General features: G+C 47.0%; 1 protein-coding gene across 1 annotated transcript in view; it reads right to left on the bottom strand.

The window, feature by feature from the left end:
• Nucleotides 1-11,810, bottom strand: part of LOC128457381 (neurobeachin) — a 76,427-nt gene extending 64,617 nt beyond the window's left edge. Inside the window, exon 1 of the mRNA XM_053442048.1 lies at nt 11,484-11,810. Within this exon, the coding sequence (XP_053298023.1) occupies nt 11,484-11,810 (327 nt within the window). The remainder of the gene's footprint in view (nt 1-11,483) is intronic.
• Between the last annotated feature and the right edge of the window lie 6,202 nt (nt 11,811-18,012).

Below are 18,012 nucleotides of genomic sequence, written 5' to 3'. Positions count from 1 at the left end.
GAGAGCAGGACAGCACCTGGCACGCTGCTGTGTGGGTCTGAATCCTGGTGCTGCACTGGGATCAGCAGAGATAACTTCAGGGGATGGGTGAGATCTGTGCTTGGTTATTTTAGAATGATTTTACAGTGTGGAGCGCTCACTCTGCAGGTAGCAGCTGCACACTGACTGACAAAGATGATTTTTTTTAAGCAATGAGAAAATTAAAGAATCTGAGTCAACCAAAGTGATTTTTCTTAATACATTTATTTTATTTTTTAGGTATCTATTAAGTCCCTTCTCTTTGAAAAGCTGTTTTTGTTATTCAAACCTTTTCCCTTCACACCTTGCCACAAACATTGATCTGCAGTTTTAATGGATTTCTGTTATTGTTTTTTTTAATGACATTTTCCAACACATACAATTTAGCCTGAACAACATCGCTGTGTTTCTTGCCTTTGGTTCGGCATAATCATTGGTAAAGGCTGGTTGGTTTGTTTTTTTATTTCATTAGTTTGTTAGTTAGCAGGATTATGCAAAGATATATGCTATTTGCTTTTTGAGGCTGTCGACACGTGGGGGGGCAGCCAGCCCTCCGTCTCCTATTCGCTCTCTGTTCTTATTTCACTGGCTGACTTAGACCAGTCTCTGGAAACCAGTGGTGCTGCAGAGCTACAGACAGACACCATCCCCTCCAAAGGAAAGAGCACAGTAAGGGAGCATGCTATGTGTCACCGTCTGGTTCATTTAACTACTTCTCTTTGGAGTACACACAACATCAACCAAGGTCTCTCCCTGCCTGTAAGTTTAAACATTCTTGTCTAACCCTCCCCTTCAGCTGCAGCTCTGTGTTATTACTGAAGAGGATTTGTGAGATGAAACCCTGAAGGGAGAGAGTTGCTCTCATCTGCATTCTCTCCTCTAGTCTATTTCATGGGGAGAACATGCAGTCGTTCACCAGGCGCAGGAAACTGATGGAAGTAGAGAGAAGCTGAGGTGGGAGACGTCCTGGTTCGATAGCCGGTGTGGATCCACTAACCGGTCTAATGTGGTGTTAAATGACCTGTTACAACTTCTGATGCCGTGGTTCCTGCTGCAGGGGAAGTGCGGCTACAGCAGTGAGATGCTCGATGGCTGAGGTAGAAAATAACATTAGCTGTAGAACACGGACGCAACACACACAACACAACCTTCAGCCACTGCAGTACCCAGTATGCAGCATGATGAATAACTACACAGTTAGCTATACTTCACAGTAAAGCAGATGTGTGCGAGTGTGCGTGCGTGCGTGCGTGCGTGCGTGCGTGCGTGCGTGCGTGCGTGCGTGCGTGCGTGCGTGCGTGCGTGCGTGCGTGCGTGCGTGCGTGCGTGCGTGCGTGCGTGCGTGCGTGCGTGCGTGCGTGCGTGCGTGCGTGCGTGTGTGTGTGTGTGAGGAGCCAAGGGAGAGAGGCGAAGTAGGCCAGCATGAATATAAAATCACGCCTGCCAGGCAATAATGTGGGCTACAAGAGGGAAGAGAGCAGTGTGTGTGTGTTTATTGGTATGCATGTGTATGTGTGTGTGTGTGCGTGTGTGTGTGTTGCCAGAGAGAATGTGCAGATGAAGGTGTAGGAGACGAAAGCGAGGGTTGGTAGGAGGAACACTGGTTTATCAGCTCTCAGGGATGTTGAGGGCGTAGACACTCACCAGCGCACAAACACCAGGTAATTTAAACAAAGCAGCCTGTTATAATTTGGAGAGCAGTGCATTGTTGGGACGCCAGACTGGTACACACACACACACACACACACACACACACACACACACACTTACACACACAAACACAATCACATACAAACACAGAGGCAGATGCGCACATAGCCACAAACAATATTTCTACAGTCTGTCCAAATGTGTCGTATGAAGACGCTATAGAAATGATACCCCCCCCCCACAGACACACACACTCGGCTCAGACATAAATGTTGGATATTTAAAAAAAAAGACAAAAGATCCAGACACAATAGCTTCGCCGAGCCAGACACGATTGTGTGCAAATAAGGAGCATAGAGGAAGAAAAGAAGAATGTATGTACACGTTCTGCAACCTGCATATGAATAGTAAGTGCTGAATGAATTATTTATTAGGCTTTGTTTAATAATAGGAAATTATACGTTATGGGGAGATACAATAATAACAAGCTGGGTGCAGTGTCACACATGCAAGGAAATGTGTTCTCCTTTGGTTGTCGTTACTCTTTATAGTAAAATATTTCCATTTCTATTGTTTTATACTGTTTATAAGGTAAATTGTCAGCGTTCAAGTATTTCAGTTTGTGTTATTTATATAACACAATCTTGGGAGTCATCCTCATTAATTTTTAATATCAAAACCTAGGGAAAGTTGATAAAAAGACATTAATATTACAAAGGTGCAGGTGAAAGTCACTCACAAGTCAGATCCAGTAAAACGACAACAATCCCTACAACTCTTTGAACCCAGTAGTTTAACACACTTCTCATTGGTTCAAGTTGACTCTGATCAGTCGTGTCTTCCATAAGAAGACAATCCGAGTCAGGACTTCTCCTATTACTGCATTTGTGAATCAATAAAACCTTAATCAATGAGGGTAATTATTACATACGTTTGATTAAAAACACAAAATGGCTGACACTGAGGCCGTATAGCACAGAGGGTTTAACAGAGACTATGTTTGGAGTTGAGCAGTTGGGAATGACCCATGTTTTCCATGTGTAATAAAACATTTTCTAATACAGAAAACACAAGTGAAAGAGACACAACTTGACGACAAAATCAACAACACAACCACAAAAGCCACCAATGGGAAACACAGAGTTACTTTCTGCTTTTGAGAGCCGTCGTTTGTGAAATGGTGAGGCTTGTCTCTTAGAGGAGTTAAGGTACAGGTGCTTGGAGCTGCCCAAAAAGGACGAAGGCCCCTTGAATAGACGAGCATCACATTTTAAGCATCGACTGGCCTGACCACACAAAGGAACCCCTGCAAGTTTCATTGTTAGCATCCGTTGTCGCTCAGTTCCGTTGTGTTGTGGCTTTTGTGATTGTGTCTTCCATTGACGGCCTTGTGTGTAACGTCTCACCGCCGTAAAGTGATGTCTGGCGCCTGATAAAAATGTCTGTATCGTGGTGAAGTGAACTCTTGCAGCTCGGTGAGAAAAGACTGTAATATTCTTTGTATTTCAGAGGTCAATATAAAATATAACTCAAGATATTTATGTGACAGCTCGGAGTAGTGAAAAAAAACCACAAACTCATTTCTACAACTCATTCATACGCTCCTGTCACCGTCATCACAACAGCCAAACAAACAATCCTGTGCTCAGAATACTTTAAAAAATGAAGTCGTAAATCATCCCTCCTCACTCGCCTCCTCCTCTCCTCAGCGGGCCTCCTCTCCTCAGCGGGCCTCCTCTCCTCCTCCTTCGTCCTTCAACTCCACATTTAGATCCACAGTTAGCCACAGCACATTAGAAGTGATGGCAGACACCGGCTTCCCGTGCTCCAGCCTCACTCAGCTTGAAACGTGGCAAAGATGAGTGGAAGGCGACAGCGAGAGGAGCAGAGGGAACGGGGGGGGGGGAGGAATGGCACCGCAGACAGCTCCATTACCTCCTCACAATAGGGATCATGCAGCAGCCGCTTCACCCAACTCCGGGCGTCAGCGAGGGAGCGAGGGGACGAGATTACACCGACGGGTTCGGGAGACGGATGTGCTCACAGGGACGATAAAGAATGGAGAGACGGGCGAGGAAAGAAAGCAAAGAAGGTGCTGTTAAGCGAGAACAGGACTTTTTTTTCTTCTTCTAGTGTTTCCCTCCCCCCCCCCCCAAATTCCCAGAAGGTGCCCTCACCCAAAATCTGACATGGCTGATCCTCTGAGAAATCCCAGCTTCTGGAAATAGCAGCTAACGATGGATGAGGAGGAATTTGGAGAAGTGGAGCAGAATTGAGGCAATCTAAGACGCAGAGAGGTGAACGCTTTAGCCCGGGAGCTTAACTCGTCATACTCTCACACACGCATGCAGCCTACAAATCAGACCGGGGAGAGTCTCATAGAGAGCCTGTTTAATTTGAGACACAGACACAGAAATGACAATGGAAAAAAGGGAGAACTAAAGTGGCACTTAGTCGTCTTATTTTTATCAAGATCTGTGAGTTATTCTTTAGGAAAGCGACAAAATTATACGTGAATTTTTTAAAGAAAGTGAAATTGAATTTAAAAATGTCCTCCCTAACCTTTTAGCATATCTTCCCTCCAAGTTTCGTGGTAATCTGTGTCGCTGTTTTTCGTATAATATTACAGTCTCACAGGATGTAGTCAGGACATCGCCTTAAAAAGACTCATTTGTCTCTACAGCACGATTTCGGTGAGTAGAATATTTTTTCATTCAATTATTTTAATAGCTTACTCTTCTTTTTTTTCCCTGGACCCTGCAGAAATCGTTTTTTACATTTGTCCAACATGCCTCCAGAGCCCGGAAGCCACAACCGCAGCCCCTCGCTTCCACATAGCAAACGTTCACCGTGCTAACGAGCCGGCGAGAGCTAATCTCACACTGTGACAATTGACTGATGAAGACAAATGGCCAATTAAAGCTCAAAATGTCAAGGTATCTCTAACAGGATTGGTGCTTAATGCAAAAAAAAAAAAAAAAGAAGAGTAGTGAGCACACTCCCCCGTTTATAGACCATGGAGCTCCTGCTGTGTTTCACTCCTCAATCACCAGGAGCAGAGAGAGGAGCGCAGAGAGACAGGCAGCAGGATGAGGCTCCGCGGGGGGGGGGGGGCGGAACCCATCAGACCCCCACAGAACCATACGGCCGGACCCGTGTTACACTTAGAAGGGAGAGAGCACCTGAATGACAATCACTGAGTTTTCAATTTCCCATCTATAAAAAAAAAGAAAAAGTCTGTGAATGCTTCTCATCATGTCTCTCGCCCGCAGTTCACCATCGTTCCCCCTCCATCACTCGTTCTGAAGGAGAGATGAGGTGCCTTCTCACGGCATCGCTTTTCCTTCCATCTCTCTCCTTGTCTCTCTCTCTCTCTCCCTCCCTCCCTCCCTCTCCCTCTCTCTCTCTCTCCCTGGCTCGTGCTGCATGGGGTCAGGATGATCCAGCTGTGTGATAGATAGCAAAGTCACGTATGACCTTGCAGTGGAAGCCACACCCTCCGTCCGCCTCTTAATCACATGCTGCACGTTTGTGTGTATTCTGAAATGGAGTGTGCGTGTGTGTGCGTGTGCATGTGTGTGTGTGTGTGTGTCCACGAACTGAAAAGTGGCAGGTCGCCCCCATGCCAGAACAATTTGACTGGTTTCTATTCCAGGGGTCAGTACTGGCACTGCTGTCTCCGTTAGCTGATGTCACAAACTGCCTCGCTCTGCAGCATTACAGCAGCTTATCTTTCCCTAAAATAACCCCCAGCATCATCTCCCAAAGTCCTGCAAAGCACTTGGAGAAGTGTGCGTCCTCTTCCCGTCACAGTTTTCGCCTGCAGCTAATGTTTGTGCCCCCCCCCCCCCCCCCCCCCCGCCTCCCTCCCCTCCCCGTGAAGACAAGATACACCAGCAGTCCTTCTCCACAAAAGCTTATCCAGAATTCAATTATGGTATGACTAATTATATTTTAGATTAATCAGTTATTTGATCCCCCCCCCCTCCCCAAAAAAATCATGAATAATTAAATGAGTCATGAATCAATGTGTATTGTTAAGAGCCAAGGGGAGAGCAGTGTTCAATTTGGTGCGATTTGGACTCAAAACACCTTCAATATTAATACAGTTTGAAAACAAAGACGGTCGGGGGGGCTGGGACTCGCAGGGACTTCGATCGTGATGACACCGGGTTCACGACAACACGACTGACACCTGGCTCTCCAGTTCGTGGTTCTACGTACTGCAGGTCTTTACTCAGCCACATCAAGTCACTTGTTCGGTTTCAGAGAGAAAAGCTGCCGACAGCATCAGCACAGGCAAAGCAAACAGAAAGACACAGGCACTGGTTTAGATGATCAGGTGATTCAATCATTTATCAAACTAATAATTCTCTTGTTTGTGGAGATTTGCTGCTTTTCCTTCTAGTTAACTTATTGTGTTTGTTTGTTGTCATCTGGCAGTTGTCACATTCAATTTGTTTTTTTTGTTTTTTCTGCACGAGACAACAGTTGACAGTTTAATCAATAATGAAAATAATAATTAGTGGTTGCAGACCAAGATTCTGATCTGACTAAGTTTTTCCAATTTAATGGAGGTATCACAAAAACGGTTAGATTATATTATTTCTGTAAACAGCAGAAAACCGTTACATCAATAACACTAATAGAGACGACTGCTGCTGAGCTCACTGATGACTGGTCTCCACATTATCTTTACACTGTCAGCTACTAAATCAGATTGGACATAAACCAGGTAGGATGTAATTAATTACTTATTGTTGTGCTAATAATGTTTTCTAAATTAATTGCATTATCTAAAGAGGGGATTCAGTTTAACTTTCATATATGGAAAAGAAAAGTAGCAAATCATCCAGTTTGAAAAAACTGAAATCTGCAAGTTTACTTGAAAATTTACAAAAAAAAATGTATCAATGATCGAAAGGAGTTGCCAATTTAATATCCATCAACTGAGCAATTGCTTAATTGATCATTTCAGAGTCACTGGACCTCTATAATAAAGATAGATGATGGTAAAAGTGAAAAAATCTGAAACACCACTGGTGATGTCACTTTGCATGAAATATATGTTGCAGCTACATTCAAACTAATGTGGGACATGAAGAGTGCTGGGAACCTACACACAATTATCTATGTGCAGTAACAACACAATGTCATAAAGCTGCTGATTTTCCGGTTTTGTTTATGAAAGACTCCAAACCAAGGACACGCATCAATTATCAGACTGTTGAAGTGTGTGACAATGATTTCCTCGTCTTCATGACAATGCATTGTTGTTTCCCTGCTCGGCTACATGAGGAGATTACAGCGCTGCAGGGAAACAGTCAGCCAGAACCCTGAGTCTGCAACCACAGGGCAAACGTGGAGAACTGTTCAATTCAAACAGGATGCTGCACCGAGGGGCAAGTGAGCAAACAGAAACGTATTAGGATTTTAAATTGGATGAACTATTCCTTTAAGAATGTGATGTTTCTATCAGCTCATCTATGTCATCGCTCTGCAAGCAGCTCTCTGAATCTGTCCTCTGTTTTCCTCTCATCTTTGTTTTTGCTTTAATCTATTACAACTTTAAGAAAAAAAAAAACTCAATCGATACGTGTGCAAATGATTGGACATGTGCCTGAATATCAACAAGAAAATATTTAAATGAGTGTGTGTATATTTTGGAGATCTGCAGGCCTGTGTGTGTTTGTGTTATGCTGACTGTGACTCTGCCAGCTGTGGACTCAGTATCAGGTGACCTTGGTGATTGTGAAGTGTGTGGACAAGAATAATGAGATGTTTGCTAACAGGGATTCAGTGGGAACTCTAACAAGGGGAGTCAGGTGAGGATTGACACCGCCAGAAGAAAATTGGACTGACGAGGTGAAAAAGAGCGGAAACGCAGAGATCAAGCGCTGAGACCGAAACAGACTGTGCCACCGATCTTTTCTCCTCTGCCAGACAAACACCATGCTTTGATCCCCCCCCGAAAAGGCATTACAACTAGATAAAGCTGTCTAAAAAATAAGCTGGTTCAGCGTTTAGCCAGATGGACTGACTCGTCTTCAAATAGAGGAAATGACAGAACAGTTCACACAGACGACGACGAACATCTCTTGTAACCCGGTTTCCTCTCTCCAACATCCATCTTCATATCATGTCAAAGCCACAGCCTTGAGCTCAATCCACAGAACCACCAGAACAGTGAGAGAGAGGGAAGCCTTGTCCTCTAACAGGATGACCCAAGCACCCGATCATCACACCACAGAGACTCTGGTCCTGCAGAACCACGTCTACCAGAGCAGATCCCTACATCTTTAGCCTTCAACCACAATTGATGACCTATAATCATCAAACTAAAAATAGATATTAAGGTTTTCCTTCTCCTATGACCCCTCAGATTTATCTCACAGCCCCACGGAGGGGCCTTGACTTCCAAGCTGAGAACCACCAATGCTCCACAACTTTATCTCCTTTGTCACCAGAATGACTTTCAGATGTTTGGGGTCCACGTCTGTCCATCTCTGACATATTGTATTGCCCCTATAACCAGCTGTCAACCCGTCTCTTCTCAGCTCTGCTCCATGTGAGGGGGACGGGGCTCGGAGGGACACATGGTGAAACAGACAGCAAGAGGCCAAAAGAGAAACACAACCTTTAATAACAAACACAACCCAGACCGAGCTGAAATCAAACGTTTACACACACATTCAAATGACCAGACAGGCGACCGGTTTAAGACAATAAACCAGTAAATGTTTCAATGAATTAAACAGATGGACATGAGTCGTATGCTGTTGCTTCCACAGACATCACGTCTCAACCCAATGGGAGATTTTGGTGTGATGTGAAAACACAAAGTGAGGTAAATATCTTTTGGGGAGAATTGTGTTCATCCCTGCGTCCAGAGGCTTACACAATCCAAAGCAAGGAGGCACTGTGCGTCTAGTCCGGGCGGCCTCATCACTTCAGACACCTGAAATTGGATTTTATGTTGAATCTGCTCATTAACCTGAGCTTGTTCCCTGCTGACGCCACTAAAAGAAAAAAAACTCGCTGCATTATAGTGAGCACCTTCACACACAGTGAGTCCTGAGTAGTGCAAAGGTTCCTCCAGCAGTAACAACAAACAGGCACCTATCAGGACACAGAGCAACGGGGCAGACAAAGGAAGGAAGAGAGCGAGAGAGATGGAGAGAACGGCTGCTGCAGGAGTCCGGAAGTGGAGAGCGACAGCAGGTGGTCGAGCGTCTGGAGGCAGGCAGTCAAAGAGCAGCGTTGCCTTGACAACTGGGATGCCTAGCTGATGGTAATAGCTGAGCGCCTCGCCCCCCCCCCCCCCCCCCCGGCAGTCCATCCACACACACACAGTGCACGTGATTCTACGAGCGTGCGTTGTATCTACAGAATCTAAAGGTTAACATCAATTATCATTAGAATGTTCAGCACTGATAAACTGATCCCACGCTCTTGGTTACAGCCGCATCAGCATCGGTGAGGCCGGAACTCAAGACCTGAGGTGGTTTCTCTTAATGTCCTCACTCTCCTCTTCTTCCTTTCCTCTGCACAGACGCCACAGTTCATCACTTGCCAAAGGCCAGCACCGTGCCATATAGAACGGGGAGCGTATCTGATCCAGCCGACAAGCCATCTGTTCACCCAGGCCGCAGCGGGAGGGGGGGAGGGGGGGGGTGATCAATACGGCCAGGCTGGATGGAGACTGTGGCCGCTGTGGTCTCCCACATCGACGGGAATAATGGATCAGCTCTCGGGTCACAGTGGACTCATTGTACCGGCAGCATGACCGCTGAGGTTTCCTGCCTCCACACCTCTTTGTTTCAACTCTTTTAATTAAGGAGCTGGGCAGCAGAATTCCCTAACAGGCTTAGCTATTGGCAGCCTCGCCACCAGAACTGGTCGTTCAATTCAGGATTTACCAAGTAAAGCTTTATAATGCAAACACAGAGCCCTTTAATTTTTTGCGTCAATGCAATCGGACCAACATCCAGGGTCTGAACGCAGGTATCTGTGTGAACCGGAGGACGTCTCAGCTGAACGCTCTGATGAGCTCGCGCTGATCTGATGTGGACCAATCCGGCGTCCTCTCCTCTTCCGCTGCATCAGCTGGTGATTTCTGAGCACATAGCCACTGCAGCATCCTACCACCTCATCCTCCTCCACTCTCTCTTCTCCTCCCCCGCCCTCCCTCAACCCCCTCTCCTCCTCCTCCTCCTCCTCCTCCTCCTCCTCTCCACCTGCTTTTAAATGCATGGCGCTGCCCTGCCAGGCCGGTCTTTGCAGGCAGCAATCTCTCCTCTCTGCCCCCTCCAGAGTGAGGGAGAAGGCGCTGGAACAGGATGGATGGTTATCGGGCCTGTGCAGCCAAGGGGGGTGGGAGGGGGGGGGGTGTTTGTAAGGGAGGGAGACAAGGTCGGAGTGAGCCAGCAGAGACCCCCTGCTCCTCCGTGTAGTACCAATAATCGATTGGGAGATGAGGGGCGACCTGAATCCGGATGGCTCATCAGTCTGACTGAGAGGGAAATGGTTCAGCCCGGCTGTAGGCTGTCCCGCTCCACAGCAGCCTCTGAGTAAATAGGCCACAGCCAACGTGAAACCCTGAAATAGTCCAAATCCAGAAAATCTGGCTGGAAATCAGATCTGTCATAGATTATTCTACTTCTTCCTCACAACAAAAAGAACATAATGAGACCCCCTCTCTCTCTTATTTTTTGTCATGGCAGATATTTAATATCATGCAGTAAACGCCATTGCCTGATGCATGGAGAGAGGGGGGGGGGACAAGCAGCTAGGGAGCATCCAGCACACACGTGTCCCACATCCTGCTGAGGCACCGACCCTCCAGACCCGCGCCTGCTGTACATTGCGCTCATGTGTTTCGTAACGGGAACCACCAGTCTTGTCAAAACAAGGGGGGGGTAAAAAAAAAAAAACACCCGGCTGGATTAAATCCTCTGGTGTGTTGTGCAGCTCAGGCATCGGATGGAGGAGGGAAGATGGAGGAGGGGGGGTGATGGTCTTGGCAAACGAATATGAGATCCATAAATAAAACAATCGTGAAGCAACGTGAAGGCACACACACACACACCGCGAGCCCAGCTCTCCATCACTCCTCTGCGCACAGGATGCAGGGCCCTGCCTCACACAATGGGCCTGCGCGTAATGTGCACACATATGTCGATTGGTAGCATAATGCTAGTCGGCCTTTTGTCCGTGTCGGATTCATTTTCACGTCAGTGCTCGGAGCCGCAGCGTGTCCCTCTCATCACTGGAGGCACATTCGCTCCGTGTGTGTGTGTGTGTGTGTGTGTGTGTGTGTCCGCGTTGTGCGCAACCATGCAACCATTTCGCCGTTTGCCCCCAGCTGCCGATGCATCACTTCAGGGCAACACATCCTCGGGGTCAGGGGAGGAAAAGCCCTGCTCACACACACTTTCCCCTCTGCGTCTGACTCTGGATCTGTTCCCATCCTCGCTGCACCAGGAGCTGGTCATTGAGTCATTTAGTCAACAATGGCCGGTGCTCAGACTCCCCTCCGAAGCCTCGCTGGGGTCACATGCTCCATTCAAGCTCCTCTATAGGCTTTTACAATAACACAGCTTTTAATGATTCTCCAGCCTACCACCCTCGTGTTTGCTCCTTTATGTTTTTTAATCCTGCACAAAAACAGAATCCCACATCGATGCCCTGAACAAACAAATGACATCACCCCTCTAGAAGCCACACAGCCAGGGGAGCGAGGCATCGTAAATAAAACATAGCGGGTTAGGGCGCAGTGATTCTGCTATGGCCGCCTCTGTGTTTTCCACACTCACCAGGTTCAGCACCGTCTCCACGATGTCCCGGTTGCTAACCTCCCCGACCTGGATCAGGCCCACCAGCACGGCGAATTTCATCTGGATATTCCTGATCGGCACGGCGGCGGGGTTGATCGCCCCGGCCGGGAGGACCATGGAGCCGGCTGCGGACACCATCCTCTCCCCTGTGACGGCGCCGGAGCTAGCGACCGCCGCGGCGACCTGCTGCTGCTGCTGCTGCGGCTGCGGCGCGGAGGAGCCCGGCCCGGGGTGCGGGTCTCGGTCCGTGTCCGTGAGCGAAGAAGCGGAGCCCGGTGGTGCTGAAGCCGGCTTCTCGCTCGACATTTCCCCTCTGGAAACAGGGAGGAGAGGAGCGGCCGCCGCTGTCTCTCGCACCTGCCTCTACGAGCGCTGCACGGAAAACATGGGCATGCGCAGGGAAATAACAGAAACAAACAAAAACAAACAAAGGAGAGATCTGTGGTTTTTAAAATCAAATCCTCTGAATTCACCCTATCCTCCTGAAATCATGTAGGGATTCATAGGGCTGGAAGAAGGATGGAGCTCTGACAGGACCCTCTCTCTCTCTCTCTCTCTCTCTCTCTCTCCTTCTCTGATTTTCTATGTCTCTCTCTCATTGGCAGGTTGCAGTCAGTGCGGTCGCGGAGAGAGAGAGAGAGAGAGAGAGAGAGAGAGCGAGAAAGAGAGAGAGAGATGTTGACGCCCCCTGTCTGCGGTAGTGCGCGCTCGCCACGCATGCGCACCGGGGCCCTTGCTTGGAGGGTGCCCGAGCGGAATAACATGGAGCCGTCCATGCATGGGTTCACACAGAGCACAGTCCAACCTCAACACCTGGGTGTTTGTTTTGTTTTCTCCTCCTGCGTAGTTACTTTTTATTTGAATGTGTGTTTGAGTATTGGTTTAAATAGGTGATGTCTCCGGATGCTGAATGCAGATGTTTTAAAATGGATTAAAAGCCCATTACAAAGTAAGAGGAGTGTAAATGATTGTTTATAGGACGGTGAACAAGATAAAGGGCCTCGGTAAATTGATGATTGTAGGAAGGTAGATAAATACTGAATGATTAAAGTGGTCGGAGTGCATCGAGGTAAGTAGCACAGGCATAAATTATGCACAGTTAAGGTGAATGAAGAATATATAAATAAATATATATATATATATAAACAGGACAAGGTAGCAGCAGATGAATACATACTAAAGCCTATGAATACATATATATGCGGCACATAAATATATATACAGATTATGATAGGTGGCAGCAGGTGAATAAATATTGTAGCAGAGAAAAAAGCATGGATGAGCACTGGGGGAGGTGGTGTAGGTTGGGGGGACGGGGGCACATTTTGGGTGCAGTGCCGGGGGGGGGGGGGGGGGGGGGCAGTTCAGACGACCTGGTTGCCAGACAGAGGGTGTTTACGGATTCAGAAGACATCCGTCTGTCCCACTTACCGCTGTCCTGACTCTAACTCTGCTGCCTTTGTTTCCTCATTAAGCATCACAGGATTGCTCTCCTGACACTCATCTCTTCTGTGATGTTTGTTACCCAATGACTTTGCTTCTTTTCTCCACTCCTGCAGTTGTTATTTCACTTTTCTTCCTCAGGCCCCCTCTTACCTCATCCCTTGAGCGGTGTTGTTTTACAATTCACAGATTTCTAAAGGCCCTGGTGGGGAATATACAGTATTTATATTAACATTGTATATCTGTGCATAGCACGACGGCACTTATAGTAAACTACCCCCCTCTGTTTGGACTCCTTTGATTGAGTATCAGGTTGGGAACCAGCAGCACACATGCCGGGCCCGGCACCATTAGGGGGCTCAGCCACCTCACTGTTTCCCCCCTCTGTTTAAGAAAGAGCTGCGAGCCGATAGCCCTCGTTTTTGGCAGCATCACAGCACAGTAGCCATATGTTGTTGTTATTTATCCTTTCAAAGGTATTGCAAGGTTAAATCAAAGAGTGCTTACAAAGATGGATGACATGACAATCCCAAAAGTGAAGCCAAAGCGTCTTGATCGCCATCTGGTGGCCAGCTCCAGTAAAGGTCCTACCTCCTTCATTTTCACTGATGGGACATGGACCAAAATGAATTCACGTCAAACAAAGTTTTACTTAAAGATGGATTCTGTTATTTTAGATGGTTCTTATTACACAGATATAAACATTTAAGTGCCATTTTTTTCTGGTGAGTCTTGCTTTAATTAGTTATTTGATTAGAGATATACAGGTCGAAACGTCTTCTCCAAACATCATCTCTGGGTTGTGGGTGGAAGTGGTGACATCCCCCCCCCCCCCCCCCCCCTTGTCGTTTTTAACAGTCCCTTCATCCTAGCGCCAGACTTGACACGTGCACATGTGCTGCGTGAGCAAATTGAGGATTTATCGATGAATGCAAAGTCCTGCATCCTTGACTGTCCCTGGATATTGATTGCAACACATTTCTTCAGTTCATGCACTGCAGGGACACACAGGTCCAGTCGGTGTCCCTCATAAACACACTCACACACCTGCACTGTCCTCCGGTGGCTGCACAAACCATGGCGGCTGGTTCATTACCTGCACACATGAGCCTGATTCACACTGCATGTGTAATTATAACAGGACACATCTGCGATGTATGATTTCCATCAGCAAGGAAGCTATTGAGGTTGATTCTCTACTTGTGCGTGTCTGTCATATTATGAGTGTGTGCACTTATGTGTGTGTGTGTGTGTGTGTGTGTGTCTGTCCGGGTGTATTTTCATAGAGGCAGCCACGACAGTCTCTTTGATGTCCTTATTTTTCTTGAGATGCTCGCTGCTGACAAGGGCTGGCAAGTTGAGGGTGACATTTTCTGGCTGCGTGTTTGTGTGTGTGTGTGTGTGTCTGTGCATGTGCGTCACACTCGCTGCGTGTGCATGTGCACGTGTGAGATGATTAGAGAATTTTACAGATGAGCAGAGGCCATCTCCTGTTTTTCCTCGACCTAATCATCGGCACAAAGGAAATGAAGGAGACAATCACACACACTCCGTCAACCGCACACTCGCACACACACACACAGCTCGAATCTGTCACACGCTTCACTCACACTCAGAGAGGCAGTATCTCAAACCGGCACATGCTATCTTGCTCTCGGACGTGCACGCACTTGTGTTCCCACATACACTCACGCACGCACACACACACACACACGCACACACACACACAATGGCGGGCTCTCTCCTGCTCAGAAACACACTCCTCATTGTTTTCAGACAAAGGCTTGCTTCTGCAGCTTTGTCATGATTCCACAAAAGACTTTAACAGAAAGAGAGGTCTTAACCGGGATCTGGTTGGTGATTGGGTAAAAGCACTAACATTGCTTCTCTTTCTCTCCCTCACCCCCCCCCACTCTCTCTCTCTCCCCGTCTCCATCCCTCCTCCACCTCACCTCTCTCTCTCTCATTCCCCGCCCTCACCTCCAGTGGAGATGCAGTACTCAAGCAGTCGTTTCTCCTCTCTGTCCCTGTGCACCTTTGTAGGGACACGTGTGTGTGTGTGTGTGTGTGTGTGGAGGTAGAGCCAGTGTTTTGTGGGGGCTGATGATCAGTGTGCTGGAGGTTCTGAGGGGACCAGGACTCGGGGAGGATCAGGCAGGGAGAGAGCAGCGGAGGGGACATCTGTCACAAAGGGTTTGATCAGTGCAGACTGGAGGAAACGCAGTGTGTTTCCAATGTTTTTGGGTGCGTGTGGATGTGTGTGTTGGATTTGGTGTGACATCACTTAGAGGACAAAGTCTGGTGATTCAGAGAAAGGTCGAGCCCACGTGATGCCACAGTTTTTTATCCTGTGGCATCCTGAGCTCAGCCTGTGTTGTCAGAGTTAATCGAAAATCCGACTTGTAGATTTATCAAGCGCTGACCTCAGAGCCACAGGTAATTACTTCCTGTTTTCACCGGCGGATGTGAATCATCACCAGGAAGCATGAGCGTGGGTGTGCATCCATGTGTGTGTTTGTGTGTGTGTGTGTGTGTGATAAGGTGAAAGAGAAGGGAGAGGGAAAGAAACCGATAACAGAGTTGGCACAACACAGAAATTTGCTCTAAATTATATAGTCAGCTGTCATTGTTTTTGCATAATTCATAATAGTTTACTTTCGGTGAATCGTCCTGTCATCTCAGCGGCACGGTGGTGCAGTGGTTATCACGTTCTGGATTCTAACCTGTCACACACAGGTTCTCCTCATGAATACACTGGTGTCCTCCTGGTGCACCGGCCTCCATCCACAGTCCAAACACGGCCGGTGCAGGTTGGGGTTAACTCGCAGCTCTGAATTGCCTGTAGGTGTGAAAATGAGTGTGAATGGTTGGCTGTGTCCATATGTCAGCTCTGTGATAGACTCGCCTGTCCAGAGTGGGCCCTGCCCCCCCCCTTTCCTGTTCTCTCCCCCCCGGTTGAATGGTGTTCTGCCGTGTTATTACCTCCAAGAAGGTTGTTGCGTTTTTACCCCTGTCTGCTTTTTTAGATATATATCAAATATTCTTTTATTCAACACAGAACAAAACAGCTCAGACAAGACCCAGCAGAAGGAGTGTGGAAGGTGAGAATTAGATTTTTGAAATGTGGACATTGCATCCAACCCCCCATCAGCCCCCCCCCCCCCCCCCCCCCGTGACAGGGAAAGGCAACATCAGATGGGGTTTGTTTGTTTGTTTCTCACTGGGATTACGCAAATGCTACTGGACCAATTCCCACAAAACCTGGTGGCAGGATGGCACATAAGAAAGAGCTCATTAGATGTTGGCGAGGATTTCCTACAGCAGACAGCAGATCCAGGATTTTTCGCAGTTTTCACCATGACAAGGACGGGTGTTTGGGGATATTTTCACCAATTTCCCAGGGAATAATTCATGGATCTTGAAGAAGAAAAATCTGTCATATTCAAAGGACTGATATGTATGAGCGTGTGATATTTGGAGGAGAGGGGACTGTTGGGCTTTGGTGGCAGGAAACACGCTGCTACTGAATGTCATCCTTTCCTTTGCTTTATAATACAAAAAAATATAAATTTCAATGATTCAGTGTCAACCTTTAAAGAAGTTTTGTTTTATGCTGTTTCCTTTGTTTCGGGAATTCTCTGGAGACGTTACCTTCTGTATATGCAAGGCAGATTAAAGCTCTTCATTGTATATAACTTAAAAAGAAATTACCTTCTCGAGGATCTAATGAAACTTCAGCTGGATTAGCATTTTAACAGGTGTTAACTTCTCTCTCCACCGGCAGCTTTGATCACGATTGCTGAAAACGAGACTTAGTCACGGACTCCGAGGGCATTACACCAGATCGTCTCAGTCGCTCCTTCGTGAAGATCATCTGCAATCTTGGGACTAATTACTTCCAACACGTGGGTCATATTCCCTGTCGCATTCCCTCAGTTACACTAATACTGGTGGAACTACCACAGAGTATCTTATTAAAGTTTTACAGATTAAACGAGTGGCTCGGTCGGAAGGGAAAGAGTGGATGAGGAGAGAAAGAGAATTCATCCTGCTAAAGTCTCCTAACCTGGATATTGGTCATTGTCCTGTTTTAAGGATTACACGCTTCTCTTATGGTTGAGAAGATTAGACTTAGATGAGGTCTTATGAATCTCTTTCAGGACGCATGTATATGAATTCAGAAGTGAGCAGCGATAAAGGAATAAACCCGCCTGCTCCGTCTGAATCAGGGAGTAAAAGGCACTTTGGAGATGGATCAGAGGAAAATATCCCAGAAGCAGATATTTTGAAACATATTCTTCTGTATGAGCCGTGTCACAGCTCCTCATTTTTTTGTTACCCGGCCCAAGTAACAGACCATTTGTTCTGGAGAGCTGTCACCAGGGATGAAGGAGCCAGGGCTCTGACAGGGGTCACGACCTGGGATCAAGGACATGGCTCTTTGACTGGGCTGCAACATTGACGCTCCTGAACCATAGCGCTGGCCATGAATCATCCAGCCGAGATGAAACAGGCACTTGGGTTTGATGGGAAAATCTCAGGTGTATAGAACCGAAGGCCAACTCTGAAAACGTAAACACAAAGAGAGCAACATACAAACAAGATTTGATTGTCGACAAATCTGAGGCATGTCTTAAAATACCAGAATGGAGATGTTACCTTGATATATCAAAAGCTTTACAAACACCGAGCTGCCTCCAGAAATCTCAGATATTTCACTCTTTGGTTTCTACAGGAAGATAAATAGCTCACCAGGATATTTTGGGATGATTTATATGATATCTTTTAATTCCCAGCCCCGTTTGTGTGTTGCCAATAATTTACATTTGAGTCACAGAGCTAAGAATCTAGTTTATTGGCTGGAAATCTTTGGTAAACGAGGAAAGTTGTTTGACAGCACTTAACGCTGTTCAGAAGGTTTCCTCAGAGTCCTTATAGAATCCTCTCCTGAGGTTTCTAACCTTATTACCTCAGACAACAAGGTTATGGGTTTTCTCCCCCGTCCGTTGATTTGTTTGTTGGTTGTTTGGTTTGTTCAGAATAATGGCCCGATTCTTGTTTCAAC

This window comes from Pleuronectes platessa, chromosome 15 (assembly GCF_947347685.1).
Source record: "Pleuronectes platessa chromosome 15, fPlePla1.1, whole genome shotgun sequence".
Classification (NCBI taxonomy): Eukaryota; Metazoa; Chordata; class Actinopteri; order Pleuronectiformes; family Pleuronectidae; genus Pleuronectes; species Pleuronectes platessa.
This window is presented reverse-complemented; position numbering and strand designations above follow the sequence as displayed.